This window comes from Lepidochelys kempii, chromosome 7 (assembly GCF_965140285.1).
Source record: "Lepidochelys kempii isolate rLepKem1 chromosome 7, rLepKem1.hap1, whole genome shotgun sequence".
NCBI classification, from domain to species: Eukaryota; Metazoa; Chordata; order Testudines; family Cheloniidae; genus Lepidochelys; species Lepidochelys kempii.
In genome coordinates, this window is record NC_136386.1 from 106,532,345 (window position 1) to 106,557,763 (window position 25,419).

The window sequence follows — 25,419 nt, forward strand, 5'->3', positions numbered from 1 at the left end:
CAACAGAACAGACCTGGAGACCTCAGTCTTGTGACTTGAACTTCCCCTGACAAAATGTAAGCAGATCTGAGATAGTAAGGATCAGGTCCCAAAGTTTTTATAGCTGAAGCTCAGCTCATAAACCTTTTGGCAGCCAGTGATCACAGCAGGCATTTCTTGGATGAAGAATAGGTAATATACATTGTTGCTTTGAAGTAAAACAACTTCTTAGGCACACACTGGTAACTAGTTGCCTTCATTAGCATAAGGCAACTAACTATTCAAAAGGTAACCGTTCATAGGTAGTTTACTACAAACTTCAAAGAGAAATAAAGAATGATATTACACCACAAGTTTCATCTAAATGTGAATATTCCTTTAACTCTGAATATGATATAGTAATGAAACATTAAAGGCAGGAACCAAAGTTAAGCTTCTACTAGTTAATTAGATCACACTGTTAAGCTTCTAACAAGATATAGGTAAACAGACAAATACAATTAGTATTTACTTCTGATTCTCTGACAATACAGTCTTACATTTAAAGAATGCTACTTTTTTAGCATGGCTTTGCTAACTATCTACAAGAAATGGCCTTGTTTACCATTTCAGTACTTTTCTAGTATGTCCTTAAAGGTTGATTTTGGGTCATTTAGCCTGCTGGCTGCTTAACCCTCACTGGCTCAGTGTCACCTGAGGTTTAGGAAAAAAAAGACTAGAAACAGAACAGATTGATTCAATTCAGGTAAAGATCTTTGGCATGAACTTTGGATGCGGTCCGAGAGGCACATTATCCTTAGGGTAGCCATTAATTGGACCTTTCAAAAATCTGGAAGCCAGAGGGGGAGAGAACTCCGAGAACACCTTTATTGGCATGTAAGCTGCAGAAATGCAAGCCAGGTGAATCCTCATGGAACTGACTGAAAGGCCTGACTACTTCAGTTGTATCAAGTAATCCAGTGGAGGTGTAATGTCCATGCAATGTGGTGACAGAAAATCTCTTCTACTTTGCTACACAGGTAGTTCTAGAATCCTGTTCTGATAAAGAGCAGAAAGCTTGGACATCTTTGGACACAGTTTTCCCACTAGCATTTAGCCAGAGATAATCCATGCAATGGAGGTGGAGAGATTGAAGGTTGGGGGGCAGAGACTGATCTTGATTCTCAGACAGAAAGCCCTTTAGCAGAAGAAATTCATAGGTAGCCTGACAGAAAGTTAATACAGGTCTGTGAACCAGCACTGTCTCAGCCAAGCCAGTGCTACTAGGATCAACATTGCCTTCTCTCTCCAGTTTTCTGACTGCCCTGGGGATTAGAGGATCTGAATAGAATACATATTAGCAGCTGACCAGACACAGCAAAAGAAAAGCATCTGTCATGGAACCAGGAGCAAGGCCAGCTGAAGCAAAACCTGCACTTGTTGTTCAGGTTGGTGGTGAATAAATCTATCATCAGATATTCCCCACTGCTGGATGATCTGGAGAAGGATGTCCCCTCTGACAGACCACTCATGATGGTCAACAAAAATCCTGTGTTTTTCACTTCACAATGGCGTTTTTCACTTCCAGAATATAGAAAGCTTTCAGCGTCACTCCATTTCTGATGCATAAGTTCCATAAACAGATTGCCTCCTGACACAACTGAGCTGATCTGGCACCTCGGGTCTGTTGAGAGGACACATGGCACTGGAGTTATGTATAACCACTTGCACTACCCAATTCTTGATGATGGGCATAAAGGTCTTGAACACTGGCTCATAGTGCCAGCACGTTTATGAGGAGAGAGACTTCTTGAGATGACCACAGGCTTGTGCACTCAGCATGTCAAGATGAGTGCCCTAACCACTCACTGAAGTCATGGCTGGCTCAAAGGGTAGAAAGGAATACCCTTGCAAATGTTTTATGGTCTCAACAACCACTCCAGGGACTGAAGCACTTGTGGGGTACGTAAATCTGCATGATGATGAGGTGAAGTCTGCATGCAGTCACTTAAGTTCACGATGCCATATGCTGAAAAAACTATAGGCAGGAATGTTCTGATGTGATCAGCAGTAATCCTATCAAGTCTGAAACAAGCCTGAACTAAGAACTTTGCAACTGTTGTATGTATTTGATTCCATTTAACCAATTTTAACTCTCATCTATATTTCTTTCTTTTTATGAATAAACCTTTAGATTTTAGATTCTAAAGGATTGGCAACAGCATGATTTGTGGGCAAAATCTGATTTTTATATTGACCTGGGTCTGGGGCTTGGTCCTTCGGGATCGGGAGAAGCTTTTTTCTTTTACTGGGGTATTGGTTTTCATAACCATTCATCCCCAGAAGGAGTGGTGCCTGTGTGATACTGGGAAACTGAAGCGTCTGAGGGAATTGCTTGTATGACTTCTGGTTAGCCAGTGGGGTAAGACTGAAGTCCTCTCTGTTTAGCTGGTTTGGTGTGCCTTAGTAGTGAAGGACCCCCAGCCTTGGGCTGTGACTGCCCTGCTCTAAGCAGTTTGTCCTGAACTGATATTCTCAGTAGTGTCCCGCCAAAGGCTGCTTTGTTATAATGGCCAACTTCTCTTTTCAGGTACTGAAAGACCTTGAATTCCTCTGGTGGCGAAGAAGTGGACTCAAGTATAAGAGTGTCCTCCAGAGAGGAGGAAATACGTGGAAGTATTTAGGGGTTTAGGGGTTCCTCCATGATTCCTTCTTCCTTAATAGGGTCCAACCCTGTGGTGAGGTGTACAAGCTGATAAGCCTACTCAATAAGTTCTTGTACAAGAGGATGAGAGAGACTGATGGGGCCTTAAGTTCCCTTGGGACAGGCCACAACCAGCAAGGCCATGGAAGGTATTTTGCATCTGGGTTGTTCAAACAGGAGGACATCATATGAGGGCTTAGAACCTGAGTCCATGCTCTGTGGCCAGTTCAGTGATCTAAAGAGTGTGAAGGCAATATCTGTCCCTCAGGCTCTGAGCCCAATGAGGAGATGTAGGACTCTTGTCAATAATGGAGACACTCCATAAATTATGACAATAAGATCCTTATGTTGCAGAGTATTTCAAACTCAATGAAGTCTACCTAGTTGGCAAAGTTTAACCCCAAATTTGGGAAGTGGTACTGGTACTTGATACCTAGAACTAAAACAGTCTAAACCCAATAAAATTTAATTTCAGGAATCCTGACTCCCTGTGCCAAAAGAATATTCTAATCTGTAATAGTAACTACAGAATACACTGAACTACCAGATATATGTTCACAGGTTACATTTTGAAAAAATTAGTAAATAAAATGCAGTAAAATTCAACACCGCCTAGAAGGTTAGCAGTTCCAACAAGTAATGCCACTACCTACATACTTATGAAAAACTAGTCAACTGTTATGACTCCATATTATACTTGGGATCTTCTCCTTAAGTTAGGTAGAATTCTCAGATAACTCTTATCAAATAACTTTAAAACAAACTAGCACAAAACAATTGGCCAGTATTTAAACAATCGGACTTGTTTTAGGCAAATGAAGCCTACTCATATATTCAGCCCTTTTGAAATGCAAATTTGACACGTTATAATCACCTCTGACAAACTAAATTCCTTGATTTTGAACTGCAATAAAGTACTCAACAATTAGTGAAAGCTATGCAGCTTTTAACATAAAAAATCCTACTAAGTTTTAAGTGAACATATTTTACTCCATTTTAAAAATGCTAACACTGTAGAGTACTTGTGTGTGTGATATCCTCAAAGAGTTTCTATTTAAGTATTTTTTAAAAATAAGGATCAAATACTATCTAATACATTGCTTTGATACAGTTTATTTTCTAACTGGAAAGCAACAGTAACCAACCTAAAGTAGAAACAAAATATTTTTACAAATATATTTGTAATTCCACAAAAAAATGAGCTAAATCAAATAGCAACCATGTCAACAATTAGAAATGCCACTTCCCTAGGCACCCTAAAGAGGAGCAGGTTACTGAAAACTGGGAGCTGGAGTACAAATACACATACTGTGCTCAGTCTGAGTCCCTGTGTGTTTATTTGGAAGCACACTTATGAAGTTTTCTCTCTGAAACAGCACGAAGGAAAATAGGCTAAAGTAACTTCTGCTTCATGAAGAGATCAGACGTAACCTGTGGGCATTTTTGGTCATGTGGTAACAAGCTGGTCTGGTGCAAAACAAAAACCTCTATAAGAACAACTTATTTGTTAAATTAACCCTTCACTGTCAGGATCTGTGGAATGCCATGACATACAAGCAGTTTGCATTAGATGCAACTGAAAATCAAAGCCCCCTATAACATAAACTTTATTCTCTTCAAATATTGCTAAATTAAACTCAGAAGGGACCAGAAAACAACTGCACTGGTTAAACTACAATATGGTCGTATCAACCTCTTCCACAAAAGGAGAAAAAAAGAAAGACCAAATACTTTAAAAACACATTAACTAAAAAGTACACTTCAGTAATTTTGTAAACTATTGTTACTATTGAAAAATTAGATAAAAATCTATTTTTGTCAAATTTTCTAAGTAAAAATAAAATATCTTCAGTCTGTTTCCCTCTTTCCCTTGTAGAGTCAGTTTCTTCCTTTTGTATGGGGCTTAGCAATAGGGGAAGAGAACAATTTTTAAAAGACAAAAAAAAAAATCTACAAAAATCAGCAATGATCCTTGAGGGCGATGTAAAATTTGAGATTGACTAGATTTCTATTTGACAATGTCTCTTTACAGATGATTAATGCTCTCAATTGTGGAAAAATTAATAGAACTACTTACTGTGATTTTGATAGCTTTGTTCAGAACATTTACCCATTCTACTAGGTCTTGCTGATCATTGGCTTGTAGAAAATACTTTCTCATCCCCGCATTCATAACTGTTAAGATATTAGAAAGTAATTAAATTGCACTGAAAAAATAATTGAAATCAGACAGTTTAAATACTCAACTTGGATTATTCCATCTTCCTCTTTTATGCAATACTGTCACAGAAATCTCATGAAACTTACAGCTACTTTAAGTTTATCTTGTTTTACACATAGCTAAATAATTTCAGATATGAATTGTGTTTTTCAAAAACTTTCCAGTTAATACTTTACTACCCAACATAGGAATTGCTGTAAGAAAACAGCCATGAAAAAAACCTTGTTGTACTAAGAGGTCGCCATCTTATGCAGTCCCTCCTTGACTCAGTTTAGTCTAAATTTCACACTACATCCAGCTTTCATGCTTGTTAGAGTCTGGGTATTTCCCTTTCCAGTCTGACCAATTCTCATCTTTGGCAACAAGTTCTCCTCCCCCAACTATTCTTTTGTGTTAAACACGCTATCCACCTGGACTAACCTGTTTGGGGTTGGGATAAGCTCAAACCTACTAAGTGCAATCAAGACTATCAATTATTACTCCCTAGCTATCGGTTTTTAATGACTTCTAATCACTCTTTTGGATTTGTCTATTGTACTATTGGAGAACTGATGCACAATTTGAATTGTTAATCTGTCTAGGCATGTTAGTGCCACACTTCAACATTACTGCTCCCCAGAAAATGGCTTATTTCTCTATCAAGTAGGATTTTCCTCTGGATGTTTTCCAATCCATTACACAGAGTACTGGGTTCTTTTCTAGCTTGCACATAAAAGATTACTGTTTATTTCTATCATCAGAGTACCTAGGACCACTCAGTCATGGATCAGAATCCTATTGTGCTAGGTGCTGTACAAATATGGGGAAAAAAGACATTATAATCTAAGTGTAAGGAAAGAGACAACAGATGGGTACAGACCAACCAACAGCGGAGAACAAGGAAACAATGAGACAATATTGGTCACCATGGTAAGCTGTGGTCTCATCATAACAGCAGCCTAACCATTGTCAAGTTTTTTTGTAGGCTTATTGTGAAAGGAAAGTTTTAAGGCAAGGGCGGGCAAACTTTTTGGCCTGAGGGCCGCATCAGGTTTCTGAAATTGTAAGGGGAGGCTGTGCCCTCCAAACAGCCAGGCATGGCCCAGCCCCCGCCCCCATCCAACCCCCCCCCCCGACTTCCCGTCCCCTGACAGCCCCCCTCCTGCCCCATCCAACCCCCCCTGTTCCCTGACAGCCCCTACCCCACACTCCCACCCCTGATCTCTGTCCCCTGACCGCCCACCCCTAACTGCCCCCCCGCCGCCCCATCCAACCCCCCCCTCCTTCCTGACTGACCCCCCAGAACCCCTGCCCCATCCAACCACCCCCTTCTCCCTGACCACTCCCGGACCCCTCGCCTCTAACCCCCCACACCTTCCTGACTGCCCCCAGGGACGACTGCCCCCATTCAACCCAGTTCCCTGCCCTCTGACCACCCCGACCCCTTATCCACACCCCTGACCACCCCCCGAACTCCCCTGCCCTCTATCCAAACCCCTGCCCCTACTCCCTGCCCCCTTACCATGCTGCCTGGAGCGCCCATGGCTGGCAGCGTGGCTGTACCAGGACACGCAGCCACAGAGCACAGAGCACTGGTTCAGGCTGGGCTCTGCAGCCCTGCCACCCAGAGCATTGTGCCACGTGGCGGCGGGGGAGGGAACAGCCTCCCGGGCCAGGAGCTCAGGGGCCGGGCAGGATGGTCCCACGGGCCATAGTTTGCCCACCTCTGTTTTAAGGCAATATTAGAAGAATGAGTTAGTTTTGCAGATATTTACAGGAAGTTTCTCCCAAGTGTTAGGGGCAGCATTGGAAGAAGCACAATAGTGCTTCTTTGAAAATTTTACAAGTGGGCAATAGAAGCTGGCACCATAGGCCAATCAGAGGTGGGAGTCAACCTTTCCAATATTAAATGAGAGATAAGTCATGAAAAGCACTGAAAATGAAAGCCAGTGGAGCATGCAGAATGGGGTGACATAGCAACAGGCTAGAAAAAAAGGAGCTTTGCAGCAGCATTCTGAATGGATATGAATGGGGCAAGATTACAATTGCTGAAGCCAGAGGAAAAAATGCTGTGGTAATCAAGATATGAGGTAATAACTGAATGAGAGTTTTAGCTATGAGGATCAATCGGAAAGGCTGTATCTTAGTGAAGTTATGCAGAAAGAATCTGGAAGATTTAGACATAGCCTAGATGTGAAAACCTAGAGAAAGGTCTAACAAGCATGAAAGCTTAGACTCGGGTCTAAGATGATATTCAGGCTATGGGCTGAGTGACGTGCAGGATGGTGATGTTGCCCACAGTGATTGAGAAAGGAAGTAGCGGAGAGGGCTTGGGGGAGCTTGGTTGCAGTCATGTTGAGCTTGAGCTGACTGCTAGACATCCATGGGAAGATGATGCGAGACAGGCTCAGAGTTTAATTTCAACAAGAGACATGTATCTGAACTGTTAAATTGAATGCGTGTGTGTGTGAGAGATTTCCCAGAGATAAGGTGCAGAAGGAAAGAGAACGAAACCAAGGAATCCCTACCTTAAGTTGGAGGAGGATTCTCTGAAGGATATGCTCAAGGAGCAGTTAGAAAAGTAGAAGAACCGGGGAGGACAGAATTACAGAAGCCAAGGAAGGATAAGATTTCAAGAACAGCATAGTCAACTGTGTCGGAGGTGGCTGACAGCTAAAAGAGGACAAGGATGGAGTGCTGTTTCTGAGTTTTGGCTACAGAGAGATCACTAGACACTTTGCAAAAAGAAAAGGAGTACTTGTGGCACCTTAGAGACTAACCAATTTATTTGAGCATGAGCTTTCATGAGCTACAGCTCACTTCATCGGATGCAACCGATAATTGTAATTGGTAATTGTGTTTTCAGTTGAGCAGAAAGGGTGAAAGATTGAAGAGGGTCTAGGAATTCTAGACAGCGATCGTAAACACCGTGTGCAATTATCTTAAAGATGGAACGGGAGAAGAAGATGGGGAAGTAGACAGAGAGGGAAGTGGGGTCGTGAATGGGTATTTTTAAGATGGGAGAAACTAAAATATAATTGTATTTTCAGGGGAAAAGAACCAGAGGAAAGTGAAAGATTAAGGAAAATAATAAACGTTGCACAATTTACATTTAAGTTATAAAATAGACATTCAGAGTACTACTATTAAATGTAGACAGACTAATATAGGTAAGTCTGGTCTAATTTGAAAACGTAGCATTTAAGGGACAACTTAACTTAAGATCAGACTAATATTTCTACTTTTTGTCCTGGGTAGATGCATGATCATGAATTGCATGAACTTTGGGGCTCTATTTAATAACTGGTTTTATTTAAACTAAAATTCGTTTTTAAAGAAAATATTCAAAATGTATACAAAGATTCTTATTTTACTATCAGAATTTAGCAGTCTATTGACTCAAGCCAATTCTTATTTTACTTGGCAGTACCAACACTACCCAAGACTAATTACACCAAAGGAGAATAAATTACACCTATCTTTTCAACAGAGGCTGTGTCTAGGCTGCACCACAGCACAGACTATGGAGATGTGAATTGCAGCACGCATTAAACTGCTATGCTAAATTTGTTCTGTGTGAATGCTGCTAGCGCAAACCCAAAGATACCCAGCTCTTGTTAATGTATCCCTCTTCAAACAGGACTACGTAAAAGCAAAACTAGGTAACTTTTAGTTCACACCAGCAGCATCTACACAAGGTAGTTACAATTCAGCTCTTCAGCATGTGTGCTGCAATACACATGCCAATAGTCCAAACTACAGGGCTCCCAGAGTAAAGGTCAAGGCCAATACATTAACATAAGCTAATAATCAGTAGAAAAATATTTATCCTGAAGTAGGAACAGATCTGGTTTACATTAAACATTAGTCACGTTAAATCTTCACTCAAGATTGAAAACTTAGGCAGAATAGCAAAATCAACGTATTCTGTCATAACGCTCTAGTCCATTGCTGCCCACGTTGTTCAGTCAGTTTGTTAGTCTAAGGTGCCACAAGTATTCCTTTTCTTTTTGTTCAGTCAGTGACATTCTTAATGATCCATTACATTTTCACAAGTTGGGCTAAAACTGACGACAGTAGTGTCAACTATCAATCCACAACATCCAAGACTGTGGAATGAGATTGTTAAAAATTTGATACAGTATGTAACACTTGCAGAAAAAAAAAGTCCAAACTTATTTAAAATATAATTCTCAAAATATTTTGATAATTTAACAGAGCAGATGTGCATAAGCAAAATGTGCATAAGCTTCCCCCAGTCTCTTTCTTTCCTATTTTACCTGGCAGGACCAACAATACTGCCAAAGACCAATTACACCAAAGGAGGACGAATTACACCTATCTTTTCAACTGAGGCTGTGTCTAGGCTGCACCACAGTACAGACAATGGAGATGTGAATAGCAGCACGCACCAAAGCAGTCCCTATAAGGGACTGCTTTGAGCTGACCGGGTAACACAAACCCACCGTAGAACTGGGCTACTTGGTCAGCTGGAGATACCCATGGTGCTGGGAAATCCCCAGGTGGCCCCATAACCTTCAGACTGCAGTGTGAAGTACGCAGTCATAACACTGCTATGTTCTGGAAGTCTCCAGCCATCTCTTGGGGCTATTGTAGGCAGGTATTAATTGTACAGCAGTCCTGAAGCTTCCCTAACTTACAGAGCCCTCAGCAGCCTCAAGAATTGGGGGAGCCACCTCGCTGCTGTCCATCCCTTCAGTTTCTGTACTGAACATGGGTAACTCAGATGTGAGGATCGAGACCAAAGTGCGTAACACGCTCTTCAGAAAACAAATGCACAAATTGTACAAGTCTATTTTCATATTATGTTGTTCTTGTTACATAATTGTATGGGATCTACAGTCAAGTCTTGACACATTAAACACATCAAAAATACCAGCTTTTAGCTTCAAAGAACTAGTGAGAAAAAAATGCATACAGGTGTTTCCAGTGACAGGCCCCAAGATCAACAGGAGTCGTGCCTATGTATGGTAATAGGAACTGTCTAAGCATCTGGCCATGCAATCTGCATTTTACAACTGCACACAGTAGGCTACATATTGAGAGGAAGCAGCATAGAGGACTACTAGGTTGCCTTTTGGATCTATAGCTGTGCTCCCATAATACAAGGAATAGTTAATAGAAAGGAGAAACAGGCTTAACATATACTTTTACCTAGTGTGTTCGAGAAAGTATAACCTAGATATATCTCCAGCAACATTTATTGAACAGCTGTGTCAAAATATTTCTTTGAATGTAGATATAAGGCTAGATTTTCAGATTGGGATGAATAACTGCTCTGTTTTTGCAGAGAACTTTCAAGATCCAAATTGCTTCTGTCACAGGATTCTAGATTATGATAAATTCTGGACAAATGCCATTTCATACATTAAACAGTGGAAGAAAAGGAGAATAAATGTGTGCTTTTAGAAAAAGAATCAGAGCTATAAATTCACTTTATGCTAAAGGATTAAACTGCCAGTAAACAGAGTAAACAAAACGTTTTTCTTAAGCATAACATTAACCATTAGACCAAAGTTTAACACAACAAACAATTTGACAGGCATCATTAATATTGGTGTATCTACAATATCAACATAACTTTTCCCTCTATAATACAGATTAAAATAGTTCACTTACTTGCCTTCAGAGCTGAATTATCTGTGTCAGATACCCTGAGAACAACCCATCTTCTTTATTTAAATTAATTAGTTTACCTACTGATTCAAAAAAGCCCCAAAACATCCCAGCAACAGCTGCCAGCTAGTCACTTGTAGCTCAGTAAGCTGCAGTTTTTAAAAAGCCATTAAAAACTCATAAAAGAAACCAACGTTCTCCCTTTATATTAGGAAGGAAATCAGGAATATAAATAAATTTAGAACTAACAAGCACTACCGGTAGTACCTAATATTAGAACTGCAGAACATACCCTGGTTTCAATTTTTTATTTTTTTTTTTTATTTTTTATTTTAAAAAGAGCAATTTGACAGATGTCGAATACACTAGAACTTACCAAAACAGAATTCTGCCTTTGGCCTTAGCTTAGTTGCATCGCTAACCTAATGAGAAAATTAACATGTATAATAAATACTGTAAGTGACATTACATGTACAATATCTAGTGTGTACATTATATAACATACACATTCAGTTTAAGATTAACAGTTCAACATTACATGGAAACATAAAATATATGTTTCCATTCCTTACATTTAGGGACCCATCTCATTCCTGGAAAGTGAAAGCCATTCCTTGACACTTGTTAAATTCTGCCAAGCATCTAAAGCACAAGTGAAGAAAGCTAGTCTCATCTTTATTTTAGGATTTTAAATTGCTACCCATTAGTAGTATTTCAGCATAATGAATGTGAAATCAATAGCAACAGCAAAGTCCCTACTGGACTTCATGAACTCCAAAAATTTTTTTGGGATAAATAAAAGTCTGGAATAAGGATTTTGTTTTTGAGTTTTGATTTTATTAACCCTCTTCCTCCGCTAATGCATTTCTAGTGTCTCATCACCGTAATATTCCTTCAACCCAAACCTGATTTGTGCACCTTTTCAGATTTAGGACTTGAAATTTCAAGAAGAGCTGTGTAATTTAGGGCAAATTAAGCAAATACGAGATGAATGATGATAGTTGTAAGCACATCGGTGGTAGTGTCCCTGGACATCTACCTACCCTTATGACCCAATGTCACCCAAAGTTAACCAGAAGACAAGAAGATTGCAGAATGGATCGTAGAAGATAGTAAAAAAGGAAAGTAAAGGTATCAAAATAATTGGAGAAAGGAAGAACAGGAATGAGATGTATGGACAAGAGAAGGCAATTTCATTTTCCCATTCTTTTTATTTCTTACAGGACATTGTAATATTTTCTATCAACCTAACCTCAAAATTTGCTTCCTTCTGCTCCATTTTCTATGAATTTTTGCACCCCTACAAGTATTTAGTTTCTGATTAAATTGTTTCTAGAAGTTTCCTGCGTTGCTCTTTAAGAGATTATACGATCTGCAAACTATCATATTAAATGAGTATTCTTTCCTTTGTAAATGGCTTCAGTTTCTCAGAGGCAAACTGGAACACAGATTAATAGGTACAAGTTCAAATTAGAGTTCAACCTGAATCCACAGTTTAGAATGCTAATTCTATTACATACAAGGACGAATAGCTGGAATTTAATTTTTTGGAAGCAAATCTAGACAAGTATCACCAAGAAGCCGGTTAAAAAGAACACCTAGACGGGTTTCTGCATTCCCTACTGCTTTGACTAGCTCTAATGCTTTTAATGTTTCTTGAAACTTCAGGAGCAGTAACCACATTAATTCCCCCCCCTAGTATATCATCAGATATACCCCACAAATCTACTACCTGTAATTTCACAGGTAAGGCCAGATGAGACCACTGTGACCATCTAGTCTGACCTTCTGAACAACACAGGGCACAGGATGTCCCTGAATAAATTCCTGCTTGAACTAGAGCATAACTTTCAGAAAAAATCCAATCTTGATTTAAAAGTTGTCTGTGACACAGAATCAACCACAATACTTGATAAATTGTTCCAGTGGTTAAATAGCCCCATTAAAAATTCATGCCTTATTTCCAGTCTGAATTTGTCTTGCTTCAATGTCCAGACACTGGTTCTGGTTATACCTTTATCTGCTATACTGAAGGCCCATCAAATATTTGTTCTCCATGTACATACTTACAGACTAATCGAGTCACCCCCTCCCCCACATAACCTTCTCCTTGTTAATCTAAATTGTTTGAGTTCCTTGAGTCTATAAGATATGTTTTCTAATCTTTTCATCCTTCTTCCAGCTGGTGTCTTAACTCTCGTCAATTAAAATTATTCAGTAAGGAGTTCTGGCAATTTCATAAAATCATAGCTGCTAGTATCACCAAAATCTACTGATAGAATTACAATCTTACACATAGACAAGAAGTATATCACTTATAGGTCAACTGACATACCTTTGAAATGTAGGTAAGTTTAATAGCTCCAACAGGTGGAGAGCCAGAGGGAAGGTTCTATTAAAAAAAAAGCAAAATAATATGGCATGAAACTAAATTATCCTCCTACCACATAACACGTTCTATATATACATGCATCATGAATCTAATCTAAGCTTCATGAACAAAAAAAATTCTATACACTTGCATTCACAATACAACATCCAACACAATGTATGCTTTAACAGGATTTAAACTATTTGGTTTCATTTATTAAACAAACATCTGGTAATCAACTAAAACTGAATGGTTGTTGGAAATAATGCTGGTGTTAATTGTTTCAGAGATTTATGCATTTTACTATAAGAAAAAGAATTCTTGCAGATTTGTAACCAGGAAATGCTCCTAAAAGCACACTTGTTCCTTAACAGATGTTGAGTCAAGATGATGGCATCTTACATATTTTGATAGAAAAGGGACATTCAGCTACCTCCAAGAATGCTTTCCTTATGTAACAGTACTTTCTAAAATACATTAGTATTGTTGCAAAAGACTGGGATATTAAGTCAACTGGAGGAAAATGGAAGGTGTACAAGTTCCTTACCAGCAATGTTAAGTCTACAAGCCTGATTGCAGTTTGGATTGTGACAGTCTCTTGATACTAGTAACAGCAACAAGTACCACGCACTGGCCTATTAGCATATTAACACGTATTTGTGTTATTTTTCATAGCAAGTCTATAGTTGGGAATTGCAATTTAAAGGAGCAAAACAATTATGTACGTTTTACTGCATTCAGTGGTAAAATATGGTGAACTTTCTATTTAATTTGTTTCCAGTGAAACTTGCTGTGCATCTCTTTATTTTATCATTCCTTCTTATCTTCAGTTTCACTTCACTTCTGTTCCATAATAGGACAGTTTATGTTCAAAATACATAGGTACGGACAAAAAAGAAAGTAGCTAACAAGAAAAGCTACGTCATGACCTATTTTGGGAAAAAAGAGGGAATGAAGCCATGTTTGTCATGTACACATTTCCCTATATTTATTCTCCTCCCACCACAAATTCTCATTCAAGATAGTCTTTTCTAATTTATGCTGTCACTCACTCTCTTACCCTTGCACATCCACACTGGTTATTTTAATAGAATAGACTAAGTTTTGCAATTAACATCCACAAGTAATAACTAAAACTAAAGAGAATTAAATCAGCTGGAATTTAAGTTGAGCTCCCAGACTTAATCCCAGATGCTCATGTATGCAAGTAGTTCCAGTGACTTCAATGAAGTTTTTTGTGAGTGTTAAGCAGAAGTAAAAATTTCATTTTAAAACATGCCTAAAAATCTTGCTTCTGTATTAATCTTCTAAAGGCCAAGTTTAAGATCTCATGCTTCTCAATGAGACTTAACTGTCACCAAAACATTTCACACAACATTTTAACATATGATGCAATTATTTCCTACCAAGTATCACAAATCCCAGGATTATTGGTCTTGGGACAAAAATGAAGCAAAATTTAAAGTATGTATTCGTCTTTTTTTTTAACCTACAGAAATCCCATTATTGATTTAGATTTTTTTTAAAGAGACAAATTAAAACTTTTTTTGGAGGTGGGCATGAGCGAAGGTTAAACTACAATGTTTGTAACTAATCTTCTACAGATGAGGTTGGTAAAAACATTTGGTACTAAGACTGCTGAAAATTTCAACATATTCCCGCAGCAGGTGAGTACAGGGGGCATCCTTTCCCCACCCTCACTTTCGGCGGGAAGCAGAGCGCCGCATCTGGGAAGTGGCACAGGCTGGGGCCGCATTGCTCCACTTCCCGCTGCTGCCGGTGACAGCCTGTCAGGGGGTGGGGGGGTCAGGAAACAAGGAACTGGGAGGCAAAGCAAGTTCTATAGAACATGGTCTCACCTATAACACGGCAAGATTTTTTTGTCTCCTGAGGACAGTGTTTTATCGGGGTAGAGGTGTATATGGATACACAATGCATCAAGATGTGTGCATCTTGAAAATATGGAAGCAGAGTTAAGAATTTAGTATTTTGCACTTACGTAACACCTTTCATCTAAGGATTGCAAGTAGTTTCCAAATAAACATCAACACCTCATTAAGAAAGGCAAGTATTAAAATTGAAAAATGCAATAGCCTAAAGACGCAGTACTTCAATTATAAGAAGTCCTAAACCTGCGCCAACGCTACTTTAAGGGACCAACAGTTTTAAGGTCCAGGGACAACTCCAGTGGCATTAGTTCAGCATCATCCATTGCCAGGAGAAGGATTTGATAGCAGCCTTCAACTACCTGAAGGGGGGTTCCAAAGAGGATGGAGGTAGGCTGTTCTCAGTGGTGGCAGATGACAGAACAAGGAGCAGTGGGGGAGGTCTAGGTTGGATATTAGGAAAACTATTTCACTAGGGGGGTGGTGAAGCACTAGAATGGGTTACCTAGGGAGGTGGTGGAATCTCCATCCTTAGAGATTTTTAAGGCCAGGCTTGACAAAGCCCTGGCTGGGATGATTTAGTTGGGACTGGTCCCGCTTTGAGCAGGGGGTTGGACTAGATGACCTCCTGAGGTCTCTTCCAACCCTAGTCTTCTATGATTCTATGTATCGGGTTTGCAATCTGGGGATCTGGTTAAAAACTTCAAACAATTAGAAAAGTAAGAAGCCAGGGGAAGATCAGCTTCTCTCATCCTCATTTATTTCAGATGCTCCTCTTGCAACTCTAATCCATGTCTTTGTCAGTTTGATATCAGACAACTGCAATATACTCTCCATGGGAACACATCTTGGATCAATCCAGAAAATGTAGCTGATGCAGAATCTGGTAGACTGCTTGTGAAACAGTGAGTCATTTAGTGAGCAAATTGAATATATCTCATCTGTAGTAGCTGCCTACTGTTTCCTGGATTGATTCTGAGGTATTGGTTTTGACCAATGAAGATATAAATGGTTTTGGAACCTACCTATTTAAAGAGACTACCTTTTTCTTCAGGAGACACTGCCACAGTTGCAGTCAGCAGAAGTACATGAATTAGAATTTCACTGGTATAACGGAAGGGGTCACTGGTAGGACATTTCACTGTTTTTTGGCTATACTCACATTATTCCCAGGGTAGCACACACACTGAGTTTTGGAAAGAGTGTTACGTACTAATTGTATTTCTAATAGTTTGCCAAGCATGCCCAGAGTTTGGAATGGTTGCTCTTACGCAATAATTCAGATCTCAAATAAAATATTTTTAACTATGAGGACTAGTTCTGAAAGTTACATCCTTTTTCCTTATTTTTGTGGTGGTATGTCATTTATTTCTAGCCCTATTAATTTGCAAAACAAGCCTTAAAAATGTAATCAATTAGTTCTTGTTAACAACTTGCCCTTCCTCTCTCACACCACTTATAACTTGATTTTAGGGGCTGTGGTTTCAGACCATTAGAGATAGGAAGCAGAAAACTGGTGTAACTGCATAAAGCACTAACCTATAATTCTAACATGAGATATTTTATTTTAAAATATAGTAGAATTTCAGTTGAGAAAAGCAAGAGGGTAATCAAGAGTGTAATTTAAAAAGCAACGGTATAATTAAAAATACTGAAAAGTATGTTAGTGGATGTTAGTTCTGTAAAAACTGAGAAGTGCTGTGAAACTGAAGTTTTAACAGTTTTTATATCTGAGCTTTAAAGTTTCCCCAAGCCTTGGTCCTGGATCACAGACCAAAAAAAGAAAACAAAAATAAGAAAACCAAACTTGTTCAACATAGAGAAAAGGCACCATGCTTAAGTACTTACTGATAATGATAGATGTGCATGCTGTATACTGTATTATCCAATACAAGTTGGATTTGATTTCAGGAGTTTTCTGAACTTATACCTGTATTTCAAATCCCTTATCTATGCCACTACAATGCATGTTATACTGAATTCAAGATCTGCTTGAATTTTCCAGGTGTGACTGTGAACTCCAAATGCTAACAAAATTATTTAAACTGTGAAACATTAATTACAGTTTTCCCCCTACAAATAGAGAGTTTCACAGAGTAGTCTAATCGAGGAAGTGGGATACAAATGATTTAGCTACATATTAATATTTTATGTAAAAGCTTTTATTTAGAGCTGCAAATTTGATGAAATTCATTCTGAAACCCTCTTTCATGTATACAATAGATTTGCTTTAGGTCAAAAAAATATTTGACTTCTGGTAACTTCCACAATTTTATTCCAGATGTTGTCATACCTGTGGATTATCCATGTACCATACCAAATTGTCTTCCCTAGTGTCCAGGATAAAGTACCTCCGCAGAAACTTCCCACTGTTCTCATTTTCTTCAATGTCTAGGAAACCACAAATGCGATTCTGACGATCCACATAAGGCATTTCTGAGCCTGAACATTACACTGCAAAACAAAAACAATGACTAAAACAAAAAGTTTACTTTCACTGGTTATAAAACTGCTCTGTACATTTTGAGCACAGCTTCAACTACTAGAAGAATTTTCAGGAAAGGAGCTTCCACATAGGAACAAGTCAAATTAAGATCAAGTGTTTTTTCCCCACCACAGGAGTAACTTTTATACATTTCTTTGAAATACAACTATTAAGTACTTAAGTTTTTATATACCCTGAGTTGAGAACCTTGGTGTGTGTGTGTTAAATACTGGTAGAACAGCATGCCTATTAGTTTACACAAGATCAGCATAGGATAATCAAAGATTCTTTCACTAATTTGCACAAAGGGTTAGATAACAGATTTACATTTCTTCTCACTTTTAACAAATAGGTCTTTTGCAGTTAAAAAAGGTTATTTATCAGCAGCCCGACTGTCTGAGATAGCTTATCATACTCTGTTTAGGGAAAACAACATGGGTTATAGCCCACAAAAGCTTATGCCCAAATAAATTTGTTAGTCTCTAAGGTGCCACAAGGATGCCACATTGCTTTTACTGATACAGACTAACAAATACCCCTCTGAAACATGTTTAGGGAAAGGAAATGCAGATGAGGGGCTTCTGGGCAGCCATCTTTATATGTGAAAATCTTGTACAAAGCACACTAATTTCAGCCAAAAATCAGAAATCTTTCACTCTTGATTACTATTAAAAGGTGAGGAAGATTAAGTATTCATGTACAGCTATAAGTAGTTATGCACACACTATGTAAACTCAAAACTAAAATCTTTGGCATTGATTTGTGATACCATCATGTGTTTTTTTGGAAAATCAGCTCTGAGTCTTTATTTATACTGCTGACCACTGTTTCCATTTTGTCTGCTTCATCTTTTGCTGTTCCATCTCACTTACAGACCATTCCATCATCCTCTTCTGCTTTTATGCTCAGGAGCCAGGAAAGTCACTGGCTCTTAAATATGACACTGTAAGCAAGCAAGTTTCCATCCTTTTGGAATAGTGGTCTAAAAATCCAAGTAAAACCAACATTAAAAATTCACATACGAAAATTCATCATATTCCTGATGTAAACACATTTTAAAGCAGGATGGGAAGCATTTATAGTCTTGCATTATGCTTCTATACTTTGTCAGAGACAGTACAGATTAAAAATACCAATTTTAATTAGCATCTCAACTCTGTACAATTAAGTTTAGGTATATAAATTTTTTCACCAATGGGAGCTTTCAGACTACTCTACTGAGCAACATGGTGAAGTTTACTTTAAAAGTTTATTAGAATGTTGTCATCCATTTTTTTCCACTGTTTATATCCTTGTCTAAAAGTCATCAGGTAGTCTCTCTCCCCCTATTTATACTGGGGTGGGGGGAAAGGGAGGAGAGATCTACTGACATTATCTATATCTACACACACACGCATCATGGCAAGACGCGAGGTACTTGTAGTCACATTTTTAATTACATATTTATATTTGGGATCACCTGCTTGGGTGTGATTATCTACAGCTTCCAATTTCTGTATGCCACTAAACCCTTGTCACCATGTACACTAGTCCACAGTTTTATTCACTTTAAATCAGAGAAAAATAAATCTAATTTTTATCACTGCCATCCCACCATTAAAAAAGTGAACGTACTAGGAATACTTAAGAACTGAGAAATATGGCAATGAATTTAAAGATGGTGAATGAAACTTAAGCTTTTAGTAAGCAGAAACTTGGAAGGAAATGAAATACCATGGTGATGGGTCACCTTATTAAAAAAACAGATAAAAGACTTTACTGTGAAACTAGTATTTGCTCAAGCAGTGTACAATTTACAGATCAACATCTCAGGTCAGAGACATAGTATATGCTGCTGATATGACTAACTGTGGAAATAGATGTATGGTAGTCCTTAAGACAGCCTCATCTAGTAATCATACTATTAAGAGTTCACACACAAGTTCCTGGGATCATTTTAGAGTGGGGAGATTTTTCCCTTCTGCAAAGATAACTAAATAATGGCAAGATCAAGAATGGCGGTTACATAAATTGTGTCCATAATTTGGCCACACTTAGCACCAGGTATATTTTCATTTAAATAAAGCAGCAGCTTTATGATACAGGGGTATCCTATCTCCTAAATTTCACCATTTATACCCCCTAGAAAACTGTGTCACACTATGGGCACAATTACAACTTAACTGTTTGCTAAAAAGTATAGGCAGACCAGAAAAATGGGAGGTCTATAAAAAGCAAATATTGGTAGTGGATTTCCTGTCAAAACAGGTTGAAACTCTATTCTCTGCAGAGACTCCACAGAAACTGAAACAAGAAAAATTATACCCATTTTTTCCAACAAGGTAGAGAATGAAGTTTCAAAAGCCCATATTTGAGATCTGCTAAATAAAACTATTAGAGAGTCTTCACAGAAAATTGTTTCCTATTACATTTTTAAGAGAATACAGAAGAACAGCAGATGAATGGTTGATGAGATGATCCAGAATCTAGAACTGACTTTATAATACCCACAGCTGAAGAAAGGTTAAAGTTTTAAACAGTAATGGGATTTTAAAACAAATATTTCTGAAACTGCACATAAGTCTGAACAGTTCTCAAGGACCCCAATCATGCTAAGATTTATTCACATACTGAACTTGAAGTATGTGATTAGTTCCACTGAAGACAGTGCGACTAAGCCTAGGCCTTAAGGCTTGGCAGAACTGGGGCCAAAGTGCAGAAGGGTTGTTGTACTTGTCAGTATACTGGATTTAACAAGAGAAAAATGTGTGCTTCAAAACTTCATCCTCTAATTTTTGGCTTACAAAACTATTCCACTTCTGATTCCTGTACATCTTTTGTTGAAAATCCAACAAACTACAGGATGGTTTACAATATTGAGTTTCATAATATATTTTTTCTGCAGAACACTAGTTCAAAATTAGTAATTGTATTAATAAGACGCTCTATTGTTTTCTTTAAAAAACCCACAGAATATGAACATGTAGCAGATATAAGTTTGACTTGAATCCAGGCTAAAATCACAGTAGAACACTTTCAATTGTAAAAAAATTATCACCATTATATTATGCTATAGAAACATTCCACTTAAATAAATTAATATTAGTTCTAATCCAATTCAGGTTGGTAGTAGGCAAAAGTGGTTACCATCAGATGGCAGTTTGGTGGACTATGTGACATGATTTAGCAGCTGTGTTTCCACTGCTCAGGGACAACTAACTCACAATGCCATTATTACTACTGGCATTCTTAGAGAGACAATGAACTACCATACTACATCTAAAGAGATCCTTCAAGAGTGGCATGACAGTTGTCCAAGTCCTATACTATTCCTCTTCTTTGAATAAGGAGTTTGGTTCCAAGGCCACCAATCTAACATTTCACCAGCACTTAAGCTAAAAAAAAAGTTATAATGCAAATATAATTTCATGAATATTCAGTAGATGTATTCAAGTTGTACCCATAAATATTACAGGGAGTTATGGAATACAAGTCCCATTGAAAGTCTGAGATTTTTACTCCTAAATCACCTAGGTGCTTTTTAAAACCCTATATGACTAAGGTCCCAATCCAGCAGAACATTAAGCATATGCTTAAGTAATGCACTCACATGCCTAAATGTTTTGCTATAAATTTATAAAGCAGCATATGAACTCCTTTGCCTTCCTTCTAAAATCCAATACTAGTTTTCTAGGATGTAAAAAGTATTCCTGATTTTCCCCATACCTTCAAATAGCTTGTATTAAGTCTAGCATTACTAAACCTAATCCAGTGAAAAACTAGGAAACGAAGCATTTCTTAAGCCATGTAACTGAGACTGGTCAGTTAACGTTCTTCATATTTGTTTACATAAGTCCTAAGTAAAATTAGCTCCTGCTCTCTTGGTTTCTTGTTTAGAGTTAGGCTGGCTTCTTCTGGGTGTACTCTTGCACACATTCCAGTAAAAGTGTCCTATAAAATGTAAGGAAGTACCAGGTGTTTCTAACAATTTCCCAGTCTGATACCTCATTTGCCAGTTAAAGCACCAGTCCTGCACTGAGAACAATGGAAGCAATGATGATGGAACCCACATGGAGCACCCCGGAAGTCAACCGAACTCCACATGATCAGAGCCTAAATTATTAACTCTGTTAGCATTAGTACTGTTATCTTTTGCTAATAGTACTAATGCTAACAAAGAGAGATTGGAGTAACAACCCAGTACAGTATGTAAGGTTACCTTTCCCCACCTCCATGCCTTGCAAGTTCTCAATTTTCTTCAAATCTTTGTATTCTCATGTGTAATATTAATATACAATTTTCCATTCTTGTGATTTTTGTGTTAGCATAATCATCACTTCCGCTTCCTGCCATGTTTGAGTATGCCAGAGTGTTTGAACTTTGTGTTTAACCTTTAACTCTCTCAAAAGCCTTTTCCTGAGAAGTAGCTGATAAGAGTACCGGAAGGTACATTGCTACCAGAAGTCTTTTCTATAAAATGTTGCACTGGCATTTGAAAGGGATTTTAAAATATTAACATGATGTAAATCAGGAGTCTCAAACTCCTGGTTCGCGGGCCATCTGCGGCCCGAAAACCTTCCCAATGTGGCCTGTAGGGCTCCAGCAATTCTGGGACCGGGTCTTTCCCTTGGCCCTGCCTACCGCCCCCGGGCACTCCCCCCGCCCCCTCCAGGAGATTTACAATGGCCAGGGGCTCCACACATCACTGGCAGCGCAGTGGAGCTGAGTGGCTTCTGCCTGCTCGCTCCACATGTGTGCCGGCCCCAGGGCGGGGCTGTGTCTCCACATGCTGCCCCCACCCCAAGCGGCCCTGTAGCCAATGGGAAGCTGCAAAGATGGTATCTGGGGGCAGCAGCACATGGAGGCCCCCTGGCCCACACCACCTTGGAGTCCCAGGTGGGTGCCATGCCCTCCAACCCCCTCCCAGAGCCTGCACCCCCACCCCACACACCCCCTCCCACTCCCAAACTCCCTCCCAGAGCTTGCCGCCTCCCCTTTCCCACATACCCCCTCCCACCCACAAACTCCCTCCCAGAGCCTGCACCCAGCACCCCCTCCTCCTGCTCCCCTGCCCCAGCCCAGAGCCTGCACCCAGCACCCAAACTTCACCCCAGACCTCCTCCCCCACCCAAACTCCCTCCCAGAGCCCAACCTCTCACCCTTTCTGCACCCAAACTCCCTCCCAGAGCCTGCACCCCAATCCCATACCCCAGATCTCCTCCCCCACCAAAACTCGCTCCCAGAGCCTTACGCAGGTGGGGACGGGGCTGGTTCTGGGCAGCATGAGTGACATTATTGGCCTGCTGACAGGATTTGAGGACTGACACTGGCCCTAAGGTAAACTGAGTTTGAGACCCCTGATGTACATTAAAAGTACTAAATACTCTCAAGTTTCAGAGTAGCAGCCGTGTTAGTCTGTAACCGCAAAAAGAGAAGGAGGACTCGTGGCACCTTAGAGACTAAAATTTATTTGAGCATAAGCTTTCGTGAGCTACAGAGCTGTAGCTCACGAAAGCTTATGCTCAAATAAATTTGTTAGTCTCTAAGGTGCCACGAGTACTCCTTTTCATTTTGTGAATAGTCTCCGAAATTTTCATGTACATACTTCACTTCAAGGACTAAGATGTTCTTACTATAAAAGATGTTTGCAGACATTAAAATCATAATCCGAAAGTGCCCTATCTTTAAAGCTATTACATGCACAACAATTTAACACAGAGAAAGCATAAGTTAAAAGGAAAACTTCACAATAGAAAAGGCTAGAAGCAGAGTTTACAATTTGTGAATTAATCATTCATCATCATCAGTGATATCCAATCTGTGGTCTTCAAAGCTCTTAATTATGGCCCTGGGGAACTACAGTACTATGTTCAAAATAACTGTACTGCATTATAAACTCAAAGTGTTTTACTTAACCTGCTCTGTGATTTTTAAACTCAGTTGTTTGAACCAGCTTCATCACTGCTGGCAGGAGCTAGGCAGTGCCATCTCCCAAGCTGCCTCACACCATTTCCCTGGCAGCCCCAGGAGCAGCTCTAGTTTGAAAGCCAAGAGTGCTCAGAGCAGCTGTTGTCCCTTACTTGCTGCAGCTGCTCAGCAGCTCCCCTGTTGGTCACCTGTTCCATTGCAGGGAAGGGGGAAAGTTTCTGGCTACTATATTGACGGATTACCTGCCAGCCTCTGGGAGGAGCTCAACTGGCACTTCATGAGCCATGGGGAGTGTCTAACAAAGGAGATAGCTCCCCTTCTCCCACTTTACTACCTGTGGCAACCCCTATTTTGCTGATGGTCAAGCAAATCAGACAGGAGCTCTTCAGCCTGGAGTTAAACATCCTCGAGATGGAAAGAAACTTGGAGAACACACACTGTTAAAATTCAGCCCATTTTGACAAATGAGGGAACTAGTAACATTAAAGAAATTTGTTCTACCGCCACCTCCCATTTCCTGAGTCTATGTCCCCTGAACAGTCAGTGAAAAGAGAATCTTTGCCCAATGCGAACAAAAACAGACAATGACTTTCTGAGAGAGGAATTTTATGAACACCTTGAAATACATGAGAAATCCAAGCTCAAAAACCCACAGCTGACCTCACTCACTAGCATCCCATCCCAATCCTTTTGTTTTTCTGCAAGATTATTGAAAAGGTGGCAGTGGCAGGCAGAAGCCACTCAGCTCCACTGCGCTGCCAGTGATGTGTGGAGCCCCTGCCAATACCAAGCAATACCAAGCATCCACTCTAGTTTGAAGCCAGGTCATAACCCAGAAATGGCACTAAGTGACCTTCTTGTGGGGTAAAGCCTATGCTGAAATTCTTAACTCTCCCCCCACTCCCTCCCATATACTGCTGACTTATATGTATGTCCTGGCAGAAGCTATCAGAACAAAGTTAAACTAAATATTCTCTTGCCTTTTCAATATGCTCTATAAAGTCATAAATAGCTGTTACTCTTCACCTGCATCATTGATTTTTTCAAATCCCATAGAACTCACTCTTGTGTTGCAACAACTACAGTTTCTTGCAAGATGAGACATGTTATAATACCAACACTACAGCAACCATACATTGTTTTACATATTTTCATTCAGTACAGATAGCACAGTCTCCTAGATCCCAGGGAATACCTGAAATTGAAGAACAGATAAACAGTTGGCTCAAACTGAAGCTAGGCGAGATGTAAGTGATATTAGCTGGTTAAAGGATGCATGCACTACCAAGAACTAGGAAGCACCACCATTGCACACTCAACTGAAGTCATCTGCCCTAATAATTAAGACTCTGCACAACCTTGAAACCACTCTGGACTCGTTACTGATTCTGGATACACTCTACTAGGAAGAAAATGCCATTCACTCTGCCTGGATGGCTGGACTGCTCATCTTAGAAAAGAGACGAGTAAGGAGGATATGACAGATCTATAAAATCATGAATTGTGTGGAGAAAGTGAATAGGGAAATGTTATTTACCCCATCACATAACACAAGAATCAGGAGACACCCAAGGAAATTAACAGACAGCAGGTTTAAAACTAACACTAGGAAGTACTTCTTCACCCAACACTAAGTCAACCTGTGGAACTCCTTGCCAGGGGATGTTGTGAAGGCCAAAAGTATAATTCAAAAAATTATATAAGTTTGTGGAGGATAGGTCCATCAATGTCTATTAGCCAAGATGGTCAGAGACATAACCCCTTCCTTCGGTTATCCCCAAACCTCTGACTGCCAGAAGCAATAAGGGATGGATCTCTCAATAATTGCCCTGTTCTACTCATTCTTGCTAAAGCAACTGGCACTGGCCACCATCGCAAGACAGGATACTGGGCTAGATGGACCATTGGTCTGACCTAGTATGGCCATTCTTATGACCTGGCCCTTGTATATCCATTCGTTACCTTCAGCTGGACTATGGTAATTCTATCCGGGCCTAAATAAGAACTTCTGGAAGAGGCTACAGTTGATACATGGATTAGTGGCCTCTCTCATAAGTGGGATGCTTCATGACCTAATTTGGCTCCTCCTCTACACTCAATCCATTTCAAGTTTCTAGAGCTCATCTACAAGTGGGGAAGGCTGAGGTTAGCTCAATAGCCTCTTGTTCTGGAGCCAGCCAAAGCAGTTATGAATATCTGGTTCACTTATGCTAATTTAGCCCTGGTACGTACAAACAAAAGAAATGTCCAAGGCTTTGGAACACCCTTCCA

At 39.5% G+C, this 25,419-nt stretch overlaps 1 protein-coding gene across 11 annotated transcripts in view; it reads right to left on the bottom strand.

Moving 5' to 3' along the window:
- Positions 1-25,419, bottom strand: part of PLEKHA1 (pleckstrin homology domain containing A1) — an 82,485-nt gene that overhangs the window by 43,623 nt on the left and 13,443 nt on the right. For all 11 annotated transcript variants that reach the window (XM_073354159.2, XM_073354161.2, XM_073354162.2 and 8 more), the window contains 4 exons: positions 17,050-17,210; positions 12,835-12,891; positions 10,876-10,921; positions 4,740-4,837 (listed from right to left, as the gene is read on the bottom strand). In XM_073354159.2, the coding sequence (XP_073210260.1) occupies positions 4,740-4,837; positions 10,876-10,921; positions 12,835-12,891; positions 17,050-17,190 (342 nt within the window). In that variant the 5' untranslated portion in view covers positions 17,191-17,210. The remainder of the gene's footprint in view (positions 1-4,739; positions 4,838-10,875; positions 10,922-12,834; positions 12,892-17,049; positions 17,211-25,419) is intronic.